At 40.8% G+C, this 14,271-nt stretch overlaps 1 protein-coding gene across 4 annotated transcripts in view; it reads left to right on the forward strand.

Annotated features, from left to right (window-relative positions):
- pex7 (peroxisomal biogenesis factor 7) overlaps window positions 1-14,271 on the forward strand; it is a 143,086-nt gene that overhangs the window by 113,184 nt on the left and 15,631 nt on the right. The window contains exon 10 of one of the 4 annotated variants that reach the window (XM_060916459.1): window positions 7,729-8,332. The exons of the other annotated variants lie outside the window; for them this stretch is intronic. Coding sequence (XP_060772442.1) covers window positions 7,729-7,779 — 51 coding nt within the window. The 3' untranslated portion in view covers window positions 7,780-8,332. Of the gene's footprint in view, window positions 1-7,728; window positions 8,333-14,271 lie in introns of those variants that run through there. 4 annotated transcript variants of the gene reach the window in all.

Consider the following 14,271-nt stretch of genomic DNA (forward strand, 5'->3'; position numbering starts at 1 on the left):
CTAAATTAAGGCAGAAATTTTTAATAGGAAGTGTATTTTATAGATGTTCCTTGCAAGCTGCAAAATTGTGTATGTTACCTTCATGAATGTGATGTAACTATTCTGTAGTAGTTTTGATGCCTGCCCTCCATGGAGTTCTCATTAAGTTTTCAAACATACTTAATGCAACAGAAGTAACTCAGTTCAGCTCAGTTGTATTTGTTTATCACTTTCACCAATAGACACAGTCACAAAACAGCTTTACAGAAATACAGATGTAGATTTAGATCCCAAATGAAAACCTTCCTGAGATGACATGAGAAAGGAAACTCAAAAGGGAATCAGTTCTACCTCTTCTGGGTAACACCAAATTGTGTGTTTATAACTCATTACAATATACAGGTGTAGATGAGTAAAAATAAAACAGTACTAAAGTGATGATGGCAAGGAAAAACTCCCTGAGACGACATGAGGAAGAAACCTTGAGAGGAACCAAACTCAAAAGGGAATCCATCCTCATCTGGGTAATGGCGGATAGTGTGGTTATAAATAACTTGTTTCTATAACCGTGTCCTGTATGATCAAAAGGTTGAAAAGAGCTTGTTTGGTAGATACTCACAAAATTTGAGCCTAACAATAGTGGTCTTATATAACAACATAAAACTTATAGATGCTCGCATGGTGAAGCTTTCAGTGGAGACTTTTTAACCACAATATTAAATGTTACTACACAGTACTGTGCAAAAGTCCTAGGTACCCTATTTTTTCTTCATACAAACTTTGTTATAGATTTCTATTTTATGACTTCTAAATTATCGTCAGTACAAAAACATTTTAGAGTTTCAAATGTTTGTTTTCCAGCACAAAATTAAATGTTACAGAAAAAAAAGTTTGTATCTGAGCAGCATATTACATAAGAGCCCACTTTTCAAATTAAAAAAGAGAACATAATGAAGGCTACTGGGTTTTGGTGCAAAATTAAGAAGCAAGTGTGACAAAGTGTCCAGAAGAAATGTGGCTGCTTCTGCAAGATGCTCAGTAAAACCTACAGCTCATTTCCTTCTAAAACTGCACTCATTGTACGTGAGACTACTTTTTTTTTTTAAAGAACCAAATATTGCACCATCTTGCACCAAATATTGACTTTGTTTCATTTATTATGACTTACTGCTGTTTTATAGTATTTTTTTTAATGTTGAAACATTTCATTTCATTATTTTTTAAGACATTTTTGTTTGACAGCATTTTTTTTTAAACCTGCTTAAGACTTTTGCACAGTACTGTATTCATCATTGTCGGCTGTCCATCACTAGTGATGATGACTGCTTCATTAGGATGCACAGAAACATAGATGGGTCACAAGGTCTGCAACAGAGTCACGTGCAGTGGTGGCACGAACAGCCCGGCTGAACCGCCACGGAATATCTGGCCTTGTGAGCTCTCACGTACTATTCTCCTCTCCTAGCGAAGCGCCTTGCATAGTAAGGTAAGACAAACGATATCGTGCCCCGGAGACATCAAAATAACAATCTACAGAAAACCGACACACACTGATCAATATCTGCTCTGGACGTCCGAACACCCCATCGCACACAAACTGTCAGTTGTCAGAACACTCTACGAACGTGCATCAATCATAACCGACCCCACAGAACGCGCAACAGAAGAACAACACATACGGCAAGCTCTGATCACATGTCAATATCCACCATGGGCCATACACAAAGGCGCACAACAAGTGAAAACAAAAGAAAAGACGCAGGAAAAAGGAAGAAAACAGACAACCCAAAAACAGGAAAGTAAAGCAGTAGTGACTCTACCGTATGTCAGAGGAGTCACAGAACAAATCCAAAGAGCCATGAAAAAACACAACATACAAACACCCGTGAAACCACACACCAAACTACGACAGCTACTAGTTCACCCTAAGGACAAAATCGACCAAAACAGTAAATGTAATGTCATATATGAAATACCATGCCTGTCATGCAATAAAACCTACATTGGGGAGACAGGAAGGAGTTTTAGCATACGAAAAAAGGAATATAAAAAGGAATGTGAAAAAGAAACAGAACAGAGACAAACAAGAGCAATAAAAGAAAAAGCTATGCAAGAGAACCTGAAATCAGCAATAACGGACCACTGCAGAAGGGAAAATCATATAATGGACTGGGACAATGCTCAGATCATACAGCAAGAGAACAACAGATACCACCGTTGGATCAAGGAGTCAATAGAAATCAGAAAGCGTAGCCCAAGAACAATAAACAGGGATGAGGGGGCGTACATGCTCTCCCACACCTGGAGCGCCATCCTGAGGGGGCAACACTGACAGCGGGAGGTGTGACCGACCTGTCAATATTGACAGGGAGGTCACGCCTCCACAACATCAGCTGATTATAAAGGCACGTCACACACCAACATCCGGGTGACCCTCTGATGAAGACGGAAGTTACACCGTCGAAACATGTCAGGTAAAGGTAAAAAAGCTTTTACATGTCTGAAACAAAAGAAAAACTAATTATTTTGATTTAAGAAGAAGACATAATGAACATAATATATTTATGATATCGTGCCCCCATCGTGTTGTCTCTCTGGACCTCCAGATCTGAAGCCAAGTGGTGTACAAAACTGCCACAGACCTGACAGGGTATGGAAGTTGCCTCGCAGTGACAACTGACTTGCTGAGTGATGCCATCCATTGGCCATTTTGAGTGACTCTTCCGCATGCCATCTGGTGGTGTGGCATTGACCCTGTTGGGTTCATTTGCCACATTGCACCAAAAAGCGCCCTGCTGCCAGCACCTTATTGGTGATTTAACCCATAGCTGGAACCCAGGCAGGTGCTACCACTCTGGGTCAGAGCAGACCTGGGAGCAATGGTGATTAAAGGGGAACTGAAGGCAAATTTTTTTTATTATCAACATTCTATTTATCTCATTTTATAAAATGTAGGAATGCATTTCTGACAGCCATTTTGTCACTGCTATAACAAGTTATGAGTGTTTGAAATGCTATGTAATATATCAGTCCATATGTCAAAGCAATGGCCATAAACCTGCGGGCGGTACAGTGGTGTAAGTGGTTAGCACGGTCACCTCACAGCAAGAAGGTTCTGGGTTTGAGCCCAGTGGCTGGCAGGGGCCTTTCTGTATGGAGTTTGCATGTTCTCCCCATGTCTGTGTGGGTTTCCTCCGGGTGCTCCAGGTTCCCCCACAGTCCAAAGACATGCAGTTAGGTTAATATGGAACGACCTTGGGCTGAGGTGCCCTTGAGCGAGGCATCTAACTCCAAACTGCTCCCCAGGCACTGTTAGCATGGCTGCCCACTGCTCTGGGTATGTGTGTGTATGCCCACTGCTCTGGGTATGTGTGAGCTCATTGCTCACATGTGTGTGCATGTGTGTGTGCACTGCTTCAGATGGGTTAAATGCAGAGAGGAATTTCACAAGTGTGTGATGAATAAAGTTGTGCTTTCTTTCTTTCTTTCTTTCTTTCTTTCTTTCTTTCTTTCTTTCTTTCTTTCTTTCACTGAGACCTGTGCGAGACTTCGTAGGACGTACAGCGGAAATCAAAGGGACCAACATCTGCCAACGTTGTCAAAAGATGCGCGCACCCTCCTTCGAACGCTGACATAATCAAGCCAGAAGTTTTGCTTGTGTCCGAAATCGCTCCCTACTCACTATATAGTCCTATATAGTGAGCAGGGAGCGCTTTCGGACACAGGGAAAACATCCAGCTTGATTACGTCAGCGTTCGAAGGAGGGCGCGCACTATATAGTGGGGACGGCATTTTGTAGTGCTGTCCGAAACCTTACTGAGGATTATGTGGGAAATGCGCTCAGTATAATATGTATTTATCACAAAAATACATGCATGTATTTATTATTTTGAAAACCCACCAGCCGTCTGATCTGGCACATTTTAATTGTGCGACAGTAATGACGTAAATACCAGCGCGACGGACTAGTCCTTATCCTGTCGTCTTTCCAACTCTTCTTTACTCCATGTTGGTTCAAAGTTGTATGGAATAATCTCCATGTCACATATGCGAGGGAGGCGGATGTATGTGCAGAAGTATACAGTTTAATAAAGTGCCGAATATATATACAGTGAGACACAAGTCCAAAACAGCAGGTTAGATAAAAAATGAGAATACAGGCAAAAGGGTCGGTCGAGGCGCAAACAGTACATCAAAGGACAAGAGGACAAGAACGAGAAATAGGCACAAGGATCGTGAAACAGGAAATCAAGACAACGGGTAGAAAGACTTGGTAATGCGTACATGCATATCGTAATACTTTGCAAGGCAAACACATAGTTTTGATAGGCAAACACATAGTTCCTTCATTGAGCTCAGGTGTGACTTGTTCACGGCGCGTGCGCAGCCCGAAGCACGTGCCACAGCGCGCAGGACTGACGCTCCATCACTGATGAAGTTGGCAAATCTCGAAATTAATCTAAACTGGAATGATATGGCGCTGTGTAAGCAGTTTTCAAAATGGCGGCGCTGACACTTCATGTTTTAAGTCTCGCACAAGTCTTGTGAAGATCGCGCGGATAAGCGACGCCTGCCATGGACCATACAAACTACATTCAACATGGCTAAAACCCAAAAAGGCTTATAAGTGTAATATAATATACAAGTCACGATATAAGGTTAATAAAACCAAAAACGTAATTGAATAACATGTTAATTAAGAAATAAAGCAAGTTTAAAAATGACTTCAGTTCCCCTTTAAGGGGTAACTCCAGTTTCCCCAATACTCAAGTCCTCCTGGACCTGAGACTCACCACCAGTTGCAGTTTAAAGTCATACTCAGGACTAAATTAGAACAAGAGTAAAAACATAAAGCTTTCAGCCGGAACTGCTTCTAACTAATCAGAACGGAGCATTCAAGAGCACTGTGGTATAACATACTACATACAGTACTACTGCACAGTTTGGGGTTCAATTGTAGCTTACTGGCTACCTTTCAAATGTGCCAAAATTTCAATTCTGTTTGGAGCTTGATATTTCACACTTCGTGATTGGTTAACATGAGTAAAAATTCTGACCTTGCATGAATCTGAACACACTGCACCTGGATTTTTTGTGTTTAACAAAAAATACTGGTAGCCAATACGCCACTTAGAGGAACATAATATACAGTATCTTATGACACTGCAAGCAGTGATGTAGTGCATCAACAGTTTTCTAAAGATTCTGTCCCACTGATAAAGCCATTCTGGACCACATAAGTCAATTGAATATCACACTGTGTACACCATCCCAAAGAGAAAAACCGTGTAAATGCAATTTTTGGCTGAAGTATGAGTTTAATGGCAGTTATACTGCACAGCCCACTCTCTGTCCTGGCTTCTGTCTTCTAGAGGAAGTATGGGGGAGACATTCATTTAATTAAAGAAGCCATGAGATGCATTACTTTGTCATTGTGAAATAATGAGCAGTAACAGAGGGAACTACATTCCCTTTGTCCAAATGTAGCATGTGCAGATAGAATGACAGCACAAGTAACAAGAGTGTGGAGGCTCTCTTCAACATAATGCACAATAATGTAGTGAAGTAAGTGGTCTAGGACAGATGATATATGGCTCAGTCCTGTTTCACTGCTGCTGTTCTTTCGTCTCTGGTATAAAAAGGAGGGAAGCTCATTATTCCGGAATAGGAAAGGAGCCGGTACACACTGCTGCCAGGCCCATGACTCATCCATTGAAAAGGAAAAATGACTTCCATTAATTACTTTACTACACTAGTGAGACTGGACGGCATAAAGAGGCCAGTGCCGCAGTGAGGAGGGACAATAAGGTAACGGCCCGAGCCAGTGGGTGTGAACACGTCAAGGAAAGTTCCATTTGAGGGTGAGTTTGCTTTGATTAGAGATGCCACACAACGTGATCCTTTTAAGAGGTCCCAGTTTCTCTGGCTGATGTGATGTGATGTAATACCTGCAGCTGGAGCAGAGGGGCTGATGGGATATAACCACAGTGTAGAAAAGTCAGATGATGACTACACAGGGCTGTAGGTTAGCAGCAGCTAGAAGTGTGAGGTGTCATGAGTGCAACTTATAGTAAACACATTCTGATATCAAAACAAATCAAAAACTGGGTGGTGTGATGTGTTACCACCCTGAAATGTATTATAGCTTTCTGTAACAGCATGTCCTGGAGTGTTTTATGGCTACTTGCACTAAACCATGGCTTTTCATACACTGAAAAACTAAACAAAAACATCTGGATGCTCATTAAAATCAAAACTGATCCAGAATAATCTCGACTGATTTCTGGCAAAATTGTATGGACGTTATCAACACATTAAAAAAAATTTAATTTGGTACCGTTAGAACACAAAAATAACTGCTATAATAATAATAATAATAATAATAATAATAATAATAATAATAAATTACAACTTAAAACATCTATGCAGGTGTTTTCATTCTGTTTTTGTTGCAATTCTGTCTTTGTCTGTATGTATGGTGTCATAATCATGAGCATGCATCCAGCCCCACCCATTAGTAATGGAAATTCTTGTTCATACTGGTCTTGAGAAGCTATCAAAAAGTTCCAGTTTTCTGGTGTCAGAGGTTCTGGAAAAAAGCCCAAGTTTACTGAAATTTATAATTTGTTACAATCTTCTTATGCACTCACCAACCAAAACTGGTTCTACAATTTCAATTTTAGTCCTTACTAAGGAATCAGAGTCAAAAGCATAGATAACTGAAGCATCCAGATTTTTATGGCCCTCACTACCATTAATAGTTGCCACTTTGCTTCACTTCCTTTTTGCATATATTTAAAATCTGCTTGATGTTGTCCATATCAGCACTGGCCACTATACATAGCGTTTGTATAAATTCCTATCTTACTGAAAATGAAAACTTTTCAACATCAATGCCAGTGTGAACACAATATACACTATATGGTCAACAGTATATGGACACCTGACCATCACACCCAGAATCAAAGCACACAATTGTATAGAATACTTTTGATTGATGTAGCATTACAATTTCCCTTCACTGGAAGCAAGGGGTCCAAACCTGTTCCAGCACGACAATGCCCCTATGCACAAAACAAACTCCAAGGTTTGACAAGATTGGAGTGGAAAAACTCGAGTGTACAGAGTAGTACAGAGTCCTAACCTCAACCCCACTGAACACTGAACTGGAACACTGACTACACCCCAGGGCCACCTCACTCAACATCAGTGCCTGACCTCATTAATAAGCTTGAGGGTGAATGGACAAAATCCCCACAGCCATGCTCCAAAATATAGCATAAAGCTTTCTCAGAAGAGTGGAGGCTATTAAAGCAGCAAAGTGGGGACAAAGTCTGAAATGGAGAGGTCGACAAGCTCATATGATTTTAATGGTTAGGCTTCCACATACTTTGGTCATATAGTGTATATAGCAGGGAGCAGAAGAAGGATATTATGGTATGGCTGATAATGGTGGGGGTGGAATCAAACCTTATGTACTGGAACTGACAGGGTGGGAGGCAGAGGAGTGTGACAGAATGTCTGTGATTGTGTGTAGGGGGATAAAGTAGAGAAAACCTGTTAAGCTCTGCACTCTTGTCAGTAATGAACATCCCACTCCATTCACAGGCTGCCAACAGATGAATATTCTGATGTGGAATGGACAAAAAGAAATAATCCACATGCACGTGCTGTATTCTTCTAAGCCTCATCCTATAATTTGGCTTGTGCATCAAGCAGCATCTTTTTATTCTTTGTTTTCTTTCTTAGCTTCTTCCTGCACTGTGGGGGAATTCTGTGCTGAGACTGGTCCACTGCTGAAATAATATACGGTATGGGACAGAAGAGACTAGTACACCTACAAAGTCCTAAACCACAGATTCTGGGTGTGACTATTAAAGTGTTACTAGGGCGTTCTGCTCAAAACGTTAATTTAGGTTTAGTTCTTGAGCTTGATCTAACCTGATCTTTGTTTGTGAGCACGGTTGCCAGGTTCCACGTATAAAATTTGTGTATGGCAGATGGGCACTGCAAATCAGAAATCCACACCACTTGTAGGCTGGGTTCAGACTTTCAGTCCAAATCCCTTTTTTCCATAGTCAATCTGAATCTGATCTTTCTGATTGACTGTCCACATTATATATTGCATATGATCAGATCCAATCTGTGTGTCCTGGCAATCCTCATTTTCAGTGTTGCTTATTTTAGCAAGATGATACCAAATTGCATTGTGCACATACAACAACTGCATGGCATCATAGTAAGCAAGTCCAGGGGCTAAACTGGCCTGCCTACAGTCCAAACCTGTGTCCCATTGAAAACATTTGCCGCATTATGAAGCTCAAAATACAACCCTGATTCCCAAAAAAGTTGGGACAAAGTACAAATTGTAAATAAAAACGGAATGCAATAATTTACAAATCTCAAAAACTGATATTGTATTCGCAATAGAACATAGACAACATATCAAATGTCGAAAGTGAGACATTTTGAAATTTCATGCCAAATATTGGCTCATTTGAAATTTCATGACAGCAACACATCTCAAAAAAGTTGGGACGGGGCAATAAGAAGCTGGAAAAGTTAAAGGTACAAAAAAGGAACAGCTGGAGGACCAAATTGCAACTCATTAGGTCAATTGGCAATAGGTCATTAACATGACTGGGTATAAAAAGAGCATCTTGGAGTGGCAGCGGCTCTCAGAAGTAAAGATGGGAAGAGGATCACCAATCCTCCTAATTCTGCGCCGACAAATAGTGGAGCAATATCAGAAAGGAGTTTCAACAGTGTAAAATTGCAGAGAGTTTGAACATATCATCATCTACAGTGCATAATATCATCAAAAGATTCAGAGGTTCTGGAAGAATCTCTGTGCGTAAGGGTCAAGGCCGGAAAACCATACTGGGTGCCCGTGATCTTTGGGCCCTTAGACGGCACTGCATCACATACAGGCATGCTTCTGTATTGGAAATCACAAAATGGGCTCAGGAATATTTCCAGAGAACATTATCTGTGAACACAGTTCACCGTGCCATCCACCGTTGCCAGCTAAAACTCTATAGTTCAAAGAAGAAGCCGTATCTAAACACGATCCAGAAGCGCAGACGTCTTCTCTGGGCCAAGGCTCATTTAAAATGGACTGTGGCAAAGTGGAAAACTGTTCTGTGGTCAGACGAATCAAAATTTGGAGTTCTTTATGGAAATCAGGGACGCCGTGTCATTCCGACTAAAGAGGAGAAGGACGACCCAAGTTATCATCAGCGCTCAGTTCAGAAGCCTGCATCTCTGATGGTAGGGGTTGCATTAGTGCGTGTGGCATGGGCAGCTTACACATCTGGAAAGACACCATCAATGCTGAAAGGTATATCCAGGTTCTAGAGCAACATATGCTCCCATCCAGACGACGGCTTTTTCAAGGAAGGCCTTGCATTTTCCAACATGACAATGCCAAACCACATACTGCATCAATTACAGCATCATGGCTGCGTAGAAGAAGGGTCTGGGTACTGAACTGGCCAGCCTGCAGTCCAGATCTTTCACCCATAGAAAACATTTGGCGCATCATAAAATGGAAGATACGACAAAAAAGACCTAAGACAGTTGAGCAACTAGAATCCTACATTAGACAAGAATGGGTTAACATTCCTATCCCTAAACTTGAGCAACTTGTCTCCTCAGTCCCCAGACGTTTACAGACTGTTGTAAAGAGAAAAGGGGATGTCTCACAGTGGTAAACATGGCCTTGTCCCAACTTTTTTGAGATGTGTTGTTGTCATGAAATTTAAAATCACCTAATTTTTTTCTTTAAATGATACATTTTCTCAGTTTAAACATTTGATATGTCATCTATGTTCTATTCTGAATAAAATATGGAATTTTGAAACTTCCACATCATTTGCATTCCGTTTTTATTTACAATTTGTACTTTGTCCCAACTTTTTTGGAATCGGGGTTGTATGACAGACTGTTCAGCAACTGAAATTGTATATTAGGCAAGAAAGGGACGACATTTCACTTTCAAAACTACAGTAATTGGTCTCCTCAGTTCCCAAATGTTTACAGAGTGTTGTTAAAAGCAGAAGTGATGGAGCACAGTGGTAAACATGCCTCTGTCCCAACTTGTTTGAAATGTGTTGCTGGCATCAAATTCAAAATGAGCACATATTGTTCATAAAATTTCTGTTTCAAGAATGTTGTCTTCCTGACAATGTTGTACAAAGACAACATTTGATATGTTGTCTTTGTACTATTTTCAATGTCACATATGGTTCTATGATTTGCAGATCCATCTATCCAGGTCATCACAGGGCTGACACATAGGCCAAATTTACATTAGACCGTATCTGTCTCGTTTTCTTCGCGGATGCACTGTCCGTTTACATTAAAACGCCGGGAAACGGGAATCCGCCAGGGTCCACGTATTCAATCCAGATTGTGTCTGGTCCGGTGCTGTGTAAACATTGAGGATATGCGGATACGCTGTGCTGAGCTCTAGCTGGCGTCGTCATTGGACAATGTCACTGTGACATCCACCTTCCTGATTCGCTGGCGTTGGTCATGTGACGTGACTTCTGAAAAACGGCGCGGACTTCCACCTTGTATCACCTGTCATTAAAGAGTATAAAAGTATGAAAATACTGCAAATACTGATGCAAATACTGCCCATTGTGTAGTTATGATTGTCTTTAGGCTTGCCATCCTTCCACTTGCAAGTGGTAAGTGACGCGCATGCCCGATATGCACTGGGATCACACACACAGCGGCTCAGTCCCGAATCACTGCTCGTGCACTTCACTCGCGTGCTCTGTGAGCTGCGCAGGGCCGGAGTGCGCACCCTCCAGAGGGCACTCGCTGTTCAGGGCGGAGTGATTTGGAGCGCAGGATGCCTGCGGAGCCGAGCGTATCCGTGTATTGGCGTTGCTGTGTGCACGCGAATCGTGTATTGGCGTTGCTGTGTGCACGCTAATCGTTTTAAAAACGTTAATCTGATGATCCGCTGATACGGTCTAATGTAAACCCCACCATAGAGACAAACAACCATTCACACTCACATTTACACCAACGGTCAATTTAGAGCCACCAATTAGCATAACCTGCATGTCTTTGGACTGTGGGGGAAACCTGGAGGAAACCCACGCAGACACGGGGAGAACATGCAAACTCCACACAGAAAGGCCCTTGTCGGCCGCTGGGCTCAAACCCAGGACCTTCTTGCTGTGAGGCAACAGTGCTAACCACTACACCACCATGCTGCCCGATTTGCAAATCATCACATTTATTTATGATTTACAGTGGTGGCACGGTGGTGCAGTGGTTATCACTGTCGCCTCACAGCAAGAAGATTCCAGGTTCTAACCTCATGGCTGATGGGGGCCTTTCTGTGTGGAGTTTGCATGTTGTCTGCGTGGGTTTCCTCCCACACTTCAAAGACATGCAGATTAGGTATAAATACCCAGCCACTGGGGTTGTACAAGCCAGTGCATACTTAGTGCTGGTCCCAAACCCAGATAGATTGGGAAGGGTTGCGTCAGGAAGGGTATCCACTGTTTTTAAAAAAAAAAACAACCAAACAAAAAACAACTATACCAAATCAAATATATGGATCATGAATTGATCTGCTGTGGCAACCCCTATCGGGAGCAGCCAAAAGAAGAAGTGTCCTAACTTTTCTTTTTTTTGTTTTTTCTTTTTGCAATTGAGGTTGTAGCTGACATAAACAAACCAAACTGGAGGGTATTGAAATGGGCTTGGCTTGCTTATTTACCATGTAGCAATGTGGAGCTGCAGCACATGTTTTAGAAATAATAATGAGACAAAGTTAGAGAAGCCTTGACTGCTCCACTTTATTTTGTACACCACCAAACTAGCATGTTTCCTGTACGTTTGATGTAAATATGAACTTTACGTGGCGTCAAAAGTCACAGACGTAAAAAAGAAAATCACCTGAAATCCGATCCTGACATTTTGCTTTTTTTTCCTTGTGTACATACTTTTTTCTTCGCGTGCACACAATTGATCATCGTAAATGTCCAAACTACTGCACCCTGCTCTGTAATGATGTGTTTCAGTTTAGATTTGAAGTCTTTGATGCTGTGATCCACAGAGCACATGAACAATACTCACTTTATTTCCAGCCTGTTTCAGTTCCACAGCTGGAGATGGAGGAAAATGACCCAGTAATATTGACTGCACCAAAAGACTTCAAAGCAGTACTGAAAGGGGATGTGTTCTGTGCAAAGTGTAGCTCAGTGGGACATCATGCAGCTGATGAGTTAAGTTTGTGAGTGACGGTTCATTAAATGATCTGACCTCAGGCTTGTTCTTCATCAGTGTGAGTGCTGGAGTCAGGGAGGACCCTATTCCCTGAGGCCCGAGGCACACACTGTGCTCTGTGTTGGCTGGTACATCTCTGCCTGCTGACAAACATCGGTCTTCATCCTGAGACCTGCGTGTGTCCGTGAGCAGCTTTTTCCCCAGGAACAATCAGAAAGTCGCATGTATAATCACTGATTAGGTCTGGTTATTACGAGAAAAGCAGATTCAGATAGCGTGGTGAAAACGATGCAGGTCTTAGAGATTATTAGCTGTTTGCTTTCAATAAACTGTCTGGGCCATGAAGAAAAAAATCTGGTATGTCTGGGAAGATTAAAGTCAGTAAGCAATGAAATGAAATTAAAAGAGCTTACACATATGTGCATGTATTTAACCAATATCTGCTGACTGCTGTATTTTCTTGCCAGTCATTGTCAATCAATAAAAAAGCACACTTACAGGAACAAGACTAGGCAAGTCGAGTTGTGCTGGACGGCAGTCTACTGATTGGACATTGGAGAAGCCAAAACCATTGCATAAAAGCAGAACTTGAGAAGCATGAGAAATACTGGATATTCAGTTTTCCTCAATCATCAAAATGAAACCAGACTGGTCTAGACTGGTCCACTCAGCTGTTGGGGGTGGAAAAATTTTACAAAATTGGTATGTTACAAGTAAGGAATAAATCATACTGAAAATGATCAAAAGTGGTGAGATATCGGCAATGAACAGACGACATTACCACTCCAAAGTTGATCTTTTTCCAATAACAGAATATCATGAACTTTTATTCAGTCTTATCATCTTCGTTATTTGAAGATTACATTTTAATTAATTAAAATACATACATAAAGTACCATGCAGACGTCTTAGGCACATGTAAAGAAATGCTGTAGACTTTAAATGGTTTAAAAAAAATAATGAAATGAAATGTTTCAACATTAAAAAAAATACTATAAACAGCAGTAAGCCATAATAAATTGAAACAAAGTCAATATTTGGTGTGAGACGACCGTTTGCTTTAAATAAAATAGTAGTCTCAGGTACAATGAGTGCAGTTTTTTGTTTTTTTAAGGAAATGAGCTGTAGGCTTTACTGAGCATCTCGCCAAACCGGCCACAGTTCTTCTGGACACTTTGACTGTCACACTTGCTTCTTAATTTTGCACCAAAACCCGGTAGCCTTCATTATGTTTTCTTTTTTAATCTAAAAAGTGGTCTCTTATGTAATATGCTGCTAAGATACAAACTTTTTTTTCTGTAACATTTAATTTTGTGCTGGAAAATGAACATTTGGAACTCTAAAATGTTTTTGTACTGACTTGATAATGAAGAAGTCATAAAATAGAAATCTATAACAAAGTTTGTATGAAAAAACAATAGGGGGCTGAAGACTTTTGCACAGTACCTTTTCTGGAGTAACAACTTCCAGACTGATAAATAAAAATGTGAAAAAGTGTAATGTGTTATTTTTGCATTTTTGGAAGGAATCTTCATGGTCAGCATTTTGTAACAGTCAGAGGTAAAGCTGTACAGTTTTCCAACATGGGAAAGTCTTGGGGACAAGGTACTTTGTGGTTTCACGACAAGCTGTTTTTTTATCTTATTAAAATCAGAGAAAGGAAAAAAAGAGGCTGAGAAGGGAACCAGTTTATAGCTGTGATAATGTAAGTGATAACAAGAACTAACTTGTTTTCGAGGATTAAATCGCTCTGATATAAGAGGAACGAAACACTTGGGGACAGACTGTTATTGGAAAACATTCAACTTTAGAGTGATGAATGTAACCGTACTTTGTTTGCTTGCATTACATTGCCCTGTCTTTTGATTATTTTCTTATAACAGTATTATATAATAACAGTATTATATAATATAACTGTGTTATTTCTTATGTGTAAATAGCACAGTATCACTTGTATACAGTATATTTGTCATACTACTCTGACACTCTGTTTAGTACAGTATTATATGATTTGGGATGAAAGCCCAGCAAACTGTGTAC

This window comes from Neoarius graeffei, chromosome 3, assembly GCF_027579695.1.
Source record: "Neoarius graeffei isolate fNeoGra1 chromosome 3, fNeoGra1.pri, whole genome shotgun sequence".
NCBI lineage: Eukaryota > Metazoa > Chordata > Actinopteri > Siluriformes > Ariidae > Neoarius > Neoarius graeffei.